The sequence below is a fragment of the Anguilla rostrata genome, chromosome 18 (assembly GCF_018555375.3).
Source record: "Anguilla rostrata isolate EN2019 chromosome 18, ASM1855537v3, whole genome shotgun sequence".
Taxonomy (NCBI): Eukaryota; Metazoa; Chordata; class Actinopteri; order Anguilliformes; family Anguillidae; genus Anguilla; species Anguilla rostrata.
In genome coordinates, this window is record NC_057950.1 from 10,342,753 (window position 1) to 10,354,685 (window position 11,933).

Below are 11,933 nucleotides of genomic sequence, written 5' to 3' on the forward strand. Positions count from 1 at the left end.
ACGCACGCACACCCCCGAGCACACAAACAGTTCAGGTGTCAAGTCTTTCTTTAATCTCAGCAATAAGAATATTATCAGAAAAGGTGGAAGGGGGGCAGAAACTACAACAAAAAAAGAAACATTCTGAACTACAAGGAAAATAATTTTCAACATAATTAAAAAAGGAGGTTGAAGCAGAAACGCAACACTGGACTGGAGCCCCCTGGTGGCACCAAGAGACCCCTGCAGGCTAAGGACAGACACAGTGAGACGAGACGCTCGGGCCAACAGAAGACCAGCGCAGAGAATCCATTCATCGCTGATACAACAGCAGTGATTTACAGTTAATATGGCTTCTGATTCGAGAGAAATTAATGTGCTCCACACCCAAATGAGCTTAAAATGCACAAACATGTAAAACTGCGTTTAGGAGGAGGACAATGCAAAGGGAATGAGCCACAAGAGGCTGCTAACGAAGCTGCTAACAAATCGTTCTACACAGGCCCACACCCTTTTCTCTTACTCCTTAAATAAACAAAGAAGAATAAAAATTAAAAATCCACCTTCGGCACGGTACACATAAGCACTGTCGTTGACGAGACGTGAAAGGCTAACCACAAAAACCATCCTTGAAGAGGGGACAGTTATTTTTGAAACTTTAAAGCAACTTACGGGCTCACGAAGAAAGACAACTGAACAGGCTTTTTTTTGTTAACTACACATTAATTAATTTGAGAGCTTTGAAAAGAAACCTTCTCCTCAGGCGCCACCTGCTGGCTGCAGGCTGCAAGCGCAGCCAGATAAGAGTTTTCAGGAAGCTGCAGTAAGGTGGAAATGTGCCCTACAGTCCTTCCTGCTTCACTTGCATCTCAGGTCCGTTTCACAGAAAAAGCCACTGACTAATCATCTGAACTACAATGAAGTGTCAGCTCTGGCTCAGTGTCACATTGCTTCAGGGTGTTTCAAAGCAGTCGTGTTGGGTGGGGAGGGGGGTTCAGGGTGGGGGGTTCAGAGAGCTCCTCTGGAGTCTACGGTAGAGAGGTATGTGATGTTGAGGCGGTGGGGCTCTGGCATGGTGACATCACAATGATGGGCAGGGCTTTCAGTCGCTGTCGAACTTGATGGAGTTGACGCCGGTGGAGATGGCCCCGCCCCTGTAGCTGCCCCTCTTCTTCTTGGTCTTCTCGTGGCGGAAGGACTTCCCCTTGGTGAAGCGCAGCACGTCGTTGGCCTTCTGGCCCCAGTCCCCGTTGGCTCCCAACTTCAGCGGGAGGAGGAGGAGGAGAGAAGGGGGAGAACCAACCAGTTACAAATTACACCGACTAACCCCCACAGGCTAAAGCGATGTTCCGCACACCCACGCCTTTTTTACACATAATTACAGCACTTACTCAGCAGCGGGGAAGGAACGCTGGAGCAGTAAATCTCTGCCCTTTTCCTAATTCATTACAGAAAGTTGAACAAGTACGGAAAGCTCGGAAATGTGCTGAACAAACAGAAGGGACTGCTTTTAATCAACAGCCCAGGGCTGGGGGGGGAGGGGGGGGCGGAGCGAGCCGCAGGGAAACGCACAGGCCTCATTACTATGCGGGACTAGGAGCGCCCCCCACCCCCCACGTGCCCCAACTCACCTTGGCGTCGAAGGAGTTGTCTGCCAGGCGGGGGTCCACCTCCACCTCCTCGTCCCTTATTCTGCGGAAGGGGGCGTTGACGGCCTGCAGGGGGCGGAGACCCAATATTTACTCGACCTCTTCACACAACAGCGCCTCCACAACTCAGTGCCTCCTCAACCTCTTCCCCCAATGAACAACATTCACTACGGGCAGGCTCGGGACACCACAACCAAGTCTCTCAGATCATTATTCTGGCCACCCGGCCTTCTATAGCAGGGGCGCACAAACTTTTTCAGCCAGGACTCAAAAGACATCAACCCCATGCTCTCCCCCGACCCAAACTGACGTCATTTTCATTAACTACAATTAATCTGGAATATGAACTTGCTTAAAAACACATTATCAAGAAACAACGCATTTTTAAACTAGTTTTTACTTGTTTTCTTAAATTTAGTCATTTTTTTGTAAAAACACACACAATTAGTGAAATGAATACCAAAAATGTTTTGATTCAAACCAGAGCCTAAACCTACCACTTAATGTTGGGAAAAATTAATAGTAGATCCGTACACAATGACCACACGTACCAAACAGATACCTGTGACCGGAGTTTCTGGTTTACTTTTGGGCCTGAACCCAGGGCTTGCACCAACTGCGTCCTAAACAATGATACTTAGCTAGCCACGCCTAAACAAGCAAGAGCAGCAAGGACAATTATCATAAGCGGTTTGGTTCATTGGGGCCACCTAGCAGTAGGAATTATGTGGGTCGCCTCTCTCTCCATTGAAAACACACGTCTTCCAGCGAGAGTGCAGCGGGAACGACGTGTTTGGTGTACATCAGGGGTCACTCGTAATCATTTACTGACCCAACAGACAGCTCCCGACCCATAGGTATGTGCCCCGCTTTTCTAGAGCACATTAATGGAAACACACAGCCCAAGGCTAACGTGTAATCCTTCACTGATCAATATGCCTCCATTTTTAATTGATTCTGTTAACAGTATATTAATAGTAACAGTGCACTGTTAATGATCAAACAAAAACATATCAAAACATGCATAATGAGTGATACACAAATGGTAGCCATTAGTTAGAGCTTCATTTCTGAACACCCTAAAGCCCTGAACTCATTTGTTATAATGAGAATGCATTAAACCAAGGTTCCCCAGCCCTGGTGCTGGACAGCCACAGGGTCTGCTGGCTTTTAAGTCACTGATCACTTAATTTATCAATTAAAAATGTTAATTACACAATTAGCTCATCTCTGCTTTCCTGGGTCTGAACTGGCTGTTGGCTGTAACTGACGTTGTAGTGAAAAGAAAAACCAGCGCCTGCAGAGGCACTGGAACAGGACGCATTCCGGCCAATCAGCGACCAGAATGCGGCCTTCACTGCCCACAGTACAAGCAGCACATCAGCGTGTCCCAGAATGCACTACCTTCTCTTTGGCCTTGGGGAAGGAGTGCGGCGTGGCCGCCGCCGCTTTCTTCCCTTTCGGAGTTTTCTTTTTCTTCTCCGCCTCTTCCTCCTCCTCGTCTTCACTTTCGGACGAAGACGCCGCGTCTCGTTTCCTCTTGCCATTTGTGCCTGTTGTCCAAAAACAAAGGAAGAAGATGAACGTGACTACAAAAAACTGCATTCATACATTATAAATAAATCACTTGGGAACAGGCGTCTGATTGGATGAAAATATTTCCATGTTTCTGCAAATGCGTCTTTTCATCTAAATTTCCCCCGGGCACTCGAAACGTTTCAGAATTTACAGAGTACATCAAGGCAGTTAATCCTATGAAGACCACATTTACTGGGTGTTGGAGGGCGGGAATCCTCAAACTACTACCTTACTGAAGGGCACACTATTTGGATTAGAGACCGAATAAGAAGCCCACTCACTGAGGACACTATCAGGGAGCGCATGCTCATCAGTGATTCCCAACTTACATGACCGACAATTCCACAAGAAAGTGTTCCACAACAACTCATCTTAGACGAGTGTCTTTATCACAGAGAGAACTAGTTTCATTCTGTGCTTGTGGCACAATTTTTTAAAATCCTATTAAAAAATGCACATCTTTAAATAGTATTGTTAGTGCTCCCACCACACTTTCAGTGACCTGAACTCCTACCGTTGACCATGGGTGTGGCAGCTGCCTTGGGAGGCTCAGGTGCTGCTTCCTCCTCTTCCTCAGATGAAGAGCTGTCGGAGGATCCGCTGTCCTGCTTGGCCTTGGCGGCAGAGGTCGGGGGGGCCTTCGCAGCAGCAGGAGTGGCCGCGGGGGTCGACGTCTTCACTGCCTTTGGGGCTTCCTCCTCTTCCTCAGAGCTGCTGTCACTAGAGGATGACGATGCTGCATCCTTCTTCGCGGGCGTGGTGGCTGGGGCAGGCGTTTTGGGCGTGGCTGCCTTACCGTTGGTCTTTGCGGGCTTGGCAGGTGTTTCTGCCTCCGCCTCGGAGTCTGAGCTGTCGGAAGAGTCTGAGCTGCTCTCCTGCGTCTTAGCGGGCGTGGCTTTAGCCGGTGTGATCTTAGCGGGCGTGGCTTTAGCGGGCGTGGATTTACTAGTGGCGACTGCAGGCTTGGCGGGTGTTTTCTTTGCCTCTGTCTCAGAGTCTGAGCTGTCAGATGAGTCTGAGCTGCTCTCCTGTTTCTTAGCGGGTGTGGCTTTAGCGGGCGTGGTCTTAGCGGGCGTGGCTTTAGCGGGTGTGGTCTTAGCGGGCGTGGATTTACTGGTGGCGACTGCAGGCTTGGCGGGTGTTTTCTTTGCCTCTGTCTCAGAGTCTGAGCTGTCAGAAGAGTCTGAGCTGCTCTCCTGTGTCTTAGCGGGTGTGGCTTTAGCGGGTGTGGCTTTAGCGGGTGTGGCTTTAGCGGGCGTGGATTTAGCGGGCGTGGTTTTAGCCGGTGTGGTCGCCTTGGCTGTAGTCTGTTTTGGGGTTGTTTTAGCTGCCTTCCCAGCATCCTCCTCCTCCTCGCTGGAGCTGTCCGAGCCGCTGCTGCTGGACTCAGCGGCCGGCGCGGTCTTGGCGGGGGGCGTGGGGGCGCTCTTGGCCGCAGGTGTGGCCTTCTTCGCGGTGTCACCGTCGTCATCCGAGTCGGAGCTGTCGCTGTCCGAGTCAGAGCTGCTATCAGCGGCCGCCGGCGGCTTGGCCGCGGCCTTGGCTGCGGCGACCACAGGTTTGGCCGGGGCGGACTTCTTCTTGGGCGGCTCCTCCTCTTCCTCAGAGGAAGAGTCCGAGCTGCTGGACGGAGCCTTGGCGGGCGGAGGCTTGGAGGCAGCGGGTTTGGGGACGGCTGCAGGGGTGGATTTAGCAGGGGCCTCATCCTCAGAGCTCTCAGACTCTATGGGGACAAACACACAGGTGAGCAGAGGGAACCAGCCACACAATCTACACACGAGAGGACCAATCACAGGACTGCAACAGCAGTTAATGCTTACAAACCAGGGCATTAAGAAAATACCTGACTGAGCCCAAACATGAACTGTTTTTATTCCAACACAATCATATTTTTACATACATACCCTTTGTGTAAGCTTGTCGATAGAAGGGTTACTCTCAAACAGAAAGGACAACACTGTTGACCAAGGTACTGTACTTAGGTTTCTTATTTTCAAATTCTTGGCCAAAAAAATTATGAAAACAGATGAACTGTTTTACACATAAAAGACACAGTGTAAAAAATGCACAGTTCCAGTTTGTGTATTCTCACCTGAACTAGAGGAAGAGTCCTCCTTCTTGGTGGGCGCAGCCTTGGCAGGGGGGGTCTTCTTCACGACTGCGGTGGCCTTCGGCGCTGGCTCCTCCTCTTCCTCCGAGCTGGAGTCTGTCAGAGAAAGACCCTCAGTTGCAATGATATTTACACGGTTTAAAACAGAATGAGCCTTCATGCAAGCAAAGAGATGTGGATGTACTTCACACCCACAGCCTTCTTCAAAGAGCTGCACGTGCTTTTCAGTGAAGGGGGGGCCACCCACACCACTGTGCTGCATCATAACCCTAAACACACATCACTGGGGGGTTTTCCTCCACCACTTAAACCGGGTGCGGAGATCATATGGCCGTGGACCAGGAGACCTGGAGAAGCCTGGACACACATCACAGGACGTTTCAGATAGCATTTTGGGTCCATACCTGAGCTGTCAGAACTGGACTCGGCCTGCTTGCCTGCGGGTTTGGGGGCTGCTGGCTTTGCCGTGGCGGCTTTGACTGGAGCTGTGGAGAGACGGGGGCGAAATACATTAAATATATTATCAAAAAAAGCCACAGACTCATGCTAAATGATAACATGCTAACAAAGCTAAAACCTTTGTCTGGCATAACCTTTACCTGCTACTTTCTTTGCCTCCTCCTCATCATCACTGCTGTCTGAAGAGTCACTGGTCTCTGATTTGCTCCCACCTGCTGGTGTGGGAGTGGTCTGCGCTGCCGGTGGTGGAACTGCGCTGTAAGGACCTGAAACACCAGCCAATCAGCAGTCAGAATGAGCACACAAACACACGCCCCAGCCTGCTAAATCCACAACACAGTCATTTCCGATCTACAGCTCTTTGAACCAAATCAAGTTTAACCGAATGTTTATCCAAGGTAGTATTTCGTAATGAAATGTCCAATACTTCCTGTAAATTTAATGCTGCACACTGCACTACAAGATAAGCGGAGTGTTAATGCAAGATGCACTCAAATCCGAGAGCAGATGGTATTACTTTAACAATCCAGGAACCATCCAGCACCACCCATAAACACTGCCATGTCTGATACAATTACCACAGAAATTTGTTTTCAACTGTAAATCAGCTCAATGAAGCGCATCTCTCAGCGCATCAGGCGCCTAGAGCTCTGATAATAGGATCCTGAAAGCACCAATGGGCTGCGTGCATTTCTGTAAGTGCCGCAAATCTTCCGCAGACCGCCCTTAAATGTCGTGGCTGATGAGCCGATCTGATGAGAAGAACCTCCACCAAACACCAAAAAATGGCCATTCAACAATTTACTGTTCCAGCCACCGGTATTATCATAGTAATTACTTCCAGCTCCCGGTTTCCCATAGAAACTGCCATCCAGGCAATAACTCATGCTGTAAAAAAGATTCTCGGGGTAGGGGAGACGTCATGTGCCTCAGAAAGGCAAAGAATGACCTGGTTTGGGTTTCTTGCTGGGAGGGGCTTCCTCTTCTTCCTCAGAGGATGAGTCTTCATCACTGCTGGATTCTGCTGCTGCTGCTTTTTTGGCCGGAGGTGTCTTGGTAGAGGCTGCAGGAGTCTTTGCTGGGGCAGGGGCTTTAACCGGCTTCTGTAAGGGGAGAAGAATGAGTCCGTACCACATTAGCGACGAGGCGCCAACACACACACACAAATCTCACCTGGGCCACGTCTTCCAGTGACCGTCAACTAGCCGCGACTGCCACAGGGTAAATGGGTGTGGTCGGGAGGGTTACATCACCTTGGCTGGCTCCTCCTCCTCCTCTGAGTCACTGGAACTGTCGCTGTCACTGCTGCTGCTCTCCTGCTTTTTCTGGGGGGCGCTGGCTTTCGGGGGGGCTTTAGGAGCAGCCTTCACACCTGCAGAGCCAGGGCAGGCGGTCAGGCAATCCGCCAGTCAATGCAACGTTGCCATGACATTTGACAAAAAACTGACCATGCAAAAGGGATGTAGGCTGGTCATGCCGTATGACTGCTGACAAATCATACGACCCCATTACTTTAACCCCATATTACACAGCCACTTCAGATAATGAAGCAACACCAGATGGCGGATCACTGCCTCTTGTTAAGAAAGCAGATGAGGGACAGCAGACCAGAATAGGGAGCCTGGGGGGGTTGTTGAGGGTGCAGGGAGTTCAGTCCACAAACCTGCAGCGGGGGATTTGGCGGCCGCCTCCTCCTCAGAGTCCGACTCTTCACTACTGGAGCTCTCGTCTTTCTTCCTGGCCACAACGGGGGGCTGCGCAGGGGGCTTCTGAGAGACGAGCGAGAGGTCAGGAAACACGGACTCACGTCACCGAATCACATCAAACGTATTATAACAGCCAACAGAAAAAGCCAAGCACCTTTATGGCAAACTACAAAACAGTACAACAGGAAATCAGTACAACAAAAAAACTTCTCAATGTTGAGAAACGGCATTGACCCCAGAAAAGATAGCCCAGAGGGAATCTCTCCACCTTCTCTAGTCTCAATCCACCATTTCTCCTTATCCCCAGTGACCAGGGTTCAGTTACATATCAGGTAATTAAGGTAAAGACACACTGATCTATCCACACATTCCTGCTAACAAACTAGAACACTAACAATGTAATCCAATGGAACCGCTTACTACTGGTTTAGCACTAATGCATGAATAGGCCTACGTCCACCTTAACTTGGGCAGCAGTATTCTGTAACCCATAAACAGAGGCCATAATGTCAGAAACAGTTTATTTAAAATACAACTGCTGAAAACATAAAACCACACTGCCATGAATTAAAAAATGAGCTTTAAATAGAAACCCAAAACAGTACCCTACCTTTCAGTCAAATAAACATTCAAGCAGAGATTAATTATTTTTACTGAAATCATAGCTTAAATAATAACCGATTAAATGATTAACATGCCATAACACTGTTTTATTATCATTCCATCCCTCTCACCTTCACTGGGGCCTTGGTTTCCTCCTCATCCTCAGATTCGTCTTCATCGCTGCTGCTGGACGTGACTTCCACTGCTACTACACCGACCTTCTTAGCTACGGCTGGAGCCTTGGGCCCTGAAAGGGCAGACAGACGGACAACCATCACCGCTGATGTCCATCATCCTCCTACTCTCCTAAAGCATGCCTGGACAGGCCTTTGAAGAAACAGGGCCTGTGCAGGGTTCATGGCTGATGGCGTGACTCTGGGGTGCTACACACACTGAAGCTGCCACATTCCTTAAAGCACTGGATCAAATAACACATTTTTTCTAACTACCGTACAGCATTCACTTGAAATAAGCCATCTGCATCCACCTGTGAATGGCAAAGCTAATTTACGAAAATTTAAAAATTCCATCTCAGTTGTTTTACGCTCAACCTGAACAAAAGAGTATGTCTTTTCTTCTTTGTGCTAATTCACATGACAGTTGTTGAGGAAAAGTTGGAGAGACTGCAAAATAATCCTCAAAGGGCTTTTATTTTCATCTTCTTACATGAATGTTATATCAAGAAAGATAAACAGCTTTATGTTCAGTTATACCTTTTCCCAAGAGGTACTCAAACAGCAGGAAACACCTTTATAAACCAAAACCAATTAACAACTAATAATACTGTAAAGAAGTCAAATAAAATGCTTCTGAGGACTATGGAGGGTGTACAATGGTTTTTTCCCCTCGCCAAATGAGCGGATTCCAGCTGCAGTCTGAAGATCCGCCCCATCCTCCTAAATGATGTAAGGGGGTAGCAGCGAGTCCCCCGCCCTGCGGGCTGTGACCGTACCTGCTGGGGCAGTCTTGGCAGGGGGAGGGGTCTCCTCTTCACTGCTGGAGTCCTCGCTGCTGGAACTCTCTGCAGCCTTCTTTGCTTTTTTAGCAGAGGGCCCATCGACCGCTGAAGTGGCACCGGCCTGGGCCTTGCGTTTCTTAGCTTCCGGGGACCTTTGGGGGAAGAGGAATTACTGATAGCCACCTGTCATTCATGTCTGAATAATGGAAAACCCAATCGTGGCCGCTTCACTTACTTCACCCAGAAGTTGAAGATTTCAGTAAGACTCTGCTCATTCTGGTCCAGGGCTGTCTGATGGATGAAAAGGATAACATGGTGAGTGCTGTCATCCTTAGTTAAAAAATATAAAGAACTAACAGTGTGGCTCAGACCAACGTTTTTCACTAGAGTCACTGCATCACAAACTACCAGGAAAAAAGTGTGTGGGGGGGGGGGGGGACAGATATGATTTCCAAACATTTTAAAACCTTAAATTAGCATCCATTCTCCATTGTGCAAATAAATTTAAATATCTTCAAGCATTGACATCTGGGGTCTGAACTATTTGCTATGATTTAGATATGTAAACAGGCGGTACAGCAATGGATTCGGGGCTCAGGTGGCACACTTGTTCGTGGCCATAAAGTCAGACACATCAGGTTACCAAGCCAACTTGAAGCATTTCCGAAGTTCACCATTAAATTTCACAAGAATGTGTTGAATAAATACTTTCTGCTTTATTTCCGCAAAACACATTTGCTTTTGTTCATTCTCCATAACTACAAGACAACTGCGTCCTTAGTGTTTTTAGTATAATAACTACCTAACTAGCTGCCCGACTAAACAACAGCCGGCTACGCAATTAAAATATTTTACCAGCTTGTAATATTTCAAATTGCAGGTTTAAAAATGGTCAATGCGTTCTTCCTGAAATAAATTTCGTTTCATTCAAACTAACAGGTGGTCGATAAGTCAGGAAAAACGTGGATCTCGTCTGTAATTTATTTGGACATGTCGCACACGTGTTCTTGACCGTGTAAGACAGTCACGTTCCTCTTAACTTTTGCGCCGGTAAACACAACCACTTTTCAAATTACTCATAACCGCGCATTAGGCAATCCATATTATATCATCCTTTGCTTACCACTTTAGCCTTCTTTGAGAAGAGCCCCGCAGCCTTGGTGAAATTGTTCTCTAGAAGAAATGAGTAGACATGCTTGTACAGGTCGCTAGGAACCGTGCTTTGCTCCGCCATCTTCGCTCCCTTCGAACGTGTAGAAGGGAGGAATTGAAGAAGCTATCACATGGCCACCGAAGAGTCGGCGCACAATAAAAACGTCATTTTGAATAATTACGTAACGTACAAACATTTGTATGAAATGTGTATTCTGTATTTTTGTGCGAAACAGAAATACGTTTGTTCGTGTAGTTAGAATTGATGAATTGATGCATTAAAAAGCTAACCAAAACAAAAGATTTACCTTTAGGAATATACATTAGCGTGTGATAGCCAAACATAATCATTAGCCGTTCTCTTGAGTTTGGCCAGCTCAAAATTGTCTATCAAATCGTTGCTTGAAATTGGGGACGTTGATAACAACATAACATATATAGTATTCCAAATGTGTATCGTCGATCACAGAGGGTGGGCATATGTTTGTCAAGCTCAGTTTTAATGCATGCCAAAATGCGTATTTTTCCGTAGCAACGATGTGGTTCACAGTTCATTTGGTTCATCCAGACTGCTATTACAGTGGGGTTTAATGTTGTTAGTCCTACTACAGTAGGTGGCGGTATGCGCCATTAAAGCATCTGAGATCATTAAAACTAAAGAAAAAGAAATCATACGTACGTCACAAAATGGCCGATTTCCGTGGTATGTTATGAGCAGCGTGATGCTATACAAATAATTAACAATCCTCAAACATTTATTTGGAAGTCTGTTGCATTCGCTTGAAACGTTCTACAGTGTTCAGTTCAGGGATGCCTAGATACGAGTTATCCCTGATCCTAAAAGCGATGCAGAGACCGGAGACGGCTTCGGCTTTGCGGCGCACGGTAGAGACTTTGATAGAGCGGGGTGCTGTAGTGCGCGGCCTGGAGAACCTGGGCGAAAGATCACTGCCCTTCAAGATCTCCAAGCACAACTTGCGCCACACGCGTGGCGGATATTTCCTAGTGGATTTCCACGCCGCACCCAAAATTCTCCCTGGCTTTTTGGATCACTTGGAACGCGATGTGGACGTGGTGCGACAGACTGTTTTAAAGAAGGAAATTCAGACAACGCCGGGGAATTGCTGCGGCCCCCCTCCCACACAAACCAAGGGCATCACAACTCACCCAGAATGAGTGAGAGACATTCCTTACGTTGTATCTTATTCTCAGGAAGTGTGCTTGTTGTCCTTATGTTTGTAGTATGATATACGCGTATTTTATTACCTTATGATAACTGACTGCCTGCTTGTTTGTTGTTATTATAAGCATTATCTAGCTAACTGGCTGTATAGCTAGCAGCAGAACTGTTGGCTGATCCTAACTGTGGACGTTTTTATCTATTTTTTTCCAGATCCACGACAGACCGACCGGACAGATTGTCCTCTTCGATGACTTCATATTTTTTCGTTTTCCTTCTGTAAATATGCCCTGGAAATAAACATCACTTTTTGTAAATATGAGTAGACTGAGTTGATGAATAATACATTTGAAGGTGCAAACCCTAAAACATGGGAGTCAAGAAAGTGTGTGGTTATTAAGAATCTGCTTCCATTCATTCTTTTCTGTTATAATATTTTTTGCAGTCTTGAGACAAATTCCCGCTCAATAAGTAAATAAATAAAAATTAACTAAAAATACCCCACGAGTTGGGAATTGTCAATGATGCACTATTGAATGACCACTATTGCCACCTGTGC

At 47.3% G+C, this 11,933-nt stretch overlaps 2 protein-coding genes across 3 annotated transcripts; one reads left to right on the forward strand and one right to left on the reverse strand.

The window, feature by feature from the left end:
* Nucleotides 1–30: 30 nt before the first annotated feature.
* nolc1 (nucleolar and coiled-body phosphoprotein 1) lies at nt 31–10,632 on the reverse strand. Of its 2 annotated transcripts, none has more exons than XM_064316815.1 (15): nt 10,503–10,632; nt 10,166–10,285; nt 9,278–9,333; nt 9,037–9,194; nt 8,216–8,331; nt 7,439–7,541; nt 7,029–7,147; nt 6,725–6,878; nt 5,916–6,041; nt 5,721–5,801; nt 5,299–5,412; nt 3,721–4,929; nt 3,033–3,181; nt 1,611–1,694; nt 31–1,240 (listed from the first exon to the last, which is right to left on the reverse strand). In XM_064316815.1, the coding sequence occupies exons 2-15, from the start codon at nt 10,274–10,276 to the stop codon at nt 1,082–1,084; spliced, it is 2,739 nt and encodes a 912-aa protein (XP_064172885.1). In that variant the 5' UTR covers nt 10,277–10,285; nt 10,503–10,632; the 3' UTR covers nt 31–1,081. The 2 variants fall into 2 exon arrangements, with proteins under 2 accessions (XP_064172885.1, XP_064172884.1); XM_064316814.1 differs by having other exon boundaries at nt 7,439–7,544.
* Nucleotides 10,633–10,852: 220 nt separating this feature from the next.
* mrps6 (mitochondrial ribosomal protein S6) lies at nt 10,853–11,691 on the forward strand. Its single transcript, XM_064316819.1, has 2 exons — nt 10,853–11,370; nt 11,588–11,691. Exon 1 carries the CDS (start codon nt 11,005–11,007, stop codon nt 11,368–11,370), a length of 366 nt encoding a protein of 121 aa, XP_064172889.1. The 5' UTR covers nt 10,853–11,004; the 3' UTR covers nt 11,588–11,691.
* The last annotated feature ends 242 nt before the right edge of the window (nt 11,692–11,933 follow it).

Excerpts from the sequence above, each read along its gene's own strand:
- nolc1 (XM_064316814.1), bottom strand. The coding sequence starts at position 10,276 with ATGGCGGAGCAAAGCACGGTTCCTAGCGACCTGTACAAGCATGTCTAC. Across the intron at positions 9,334-10,165 it reads TCTCAAAGAAGGCTAAAGTG|ACAGCCCTGGACCAGAATGA; the intron begins GTAAGCAAAGGA and ends TTCATCCATCAG. Across the intron at positions 4,930-5,298 it reads GGACTCTTCCTCTAGTTCAG|AGTCTGAGAGCTCTGAGGAT; the intron begins GTGAGAATACAC and ends TTGTCCCCATAG.
- mrps6 (XM_064316819.1), top strand. The coding sequence starts at position 11,005 with ATGCCTAGATACGAGTTATCCCTGATCCTAAAAGCGATGCAGAGACCG.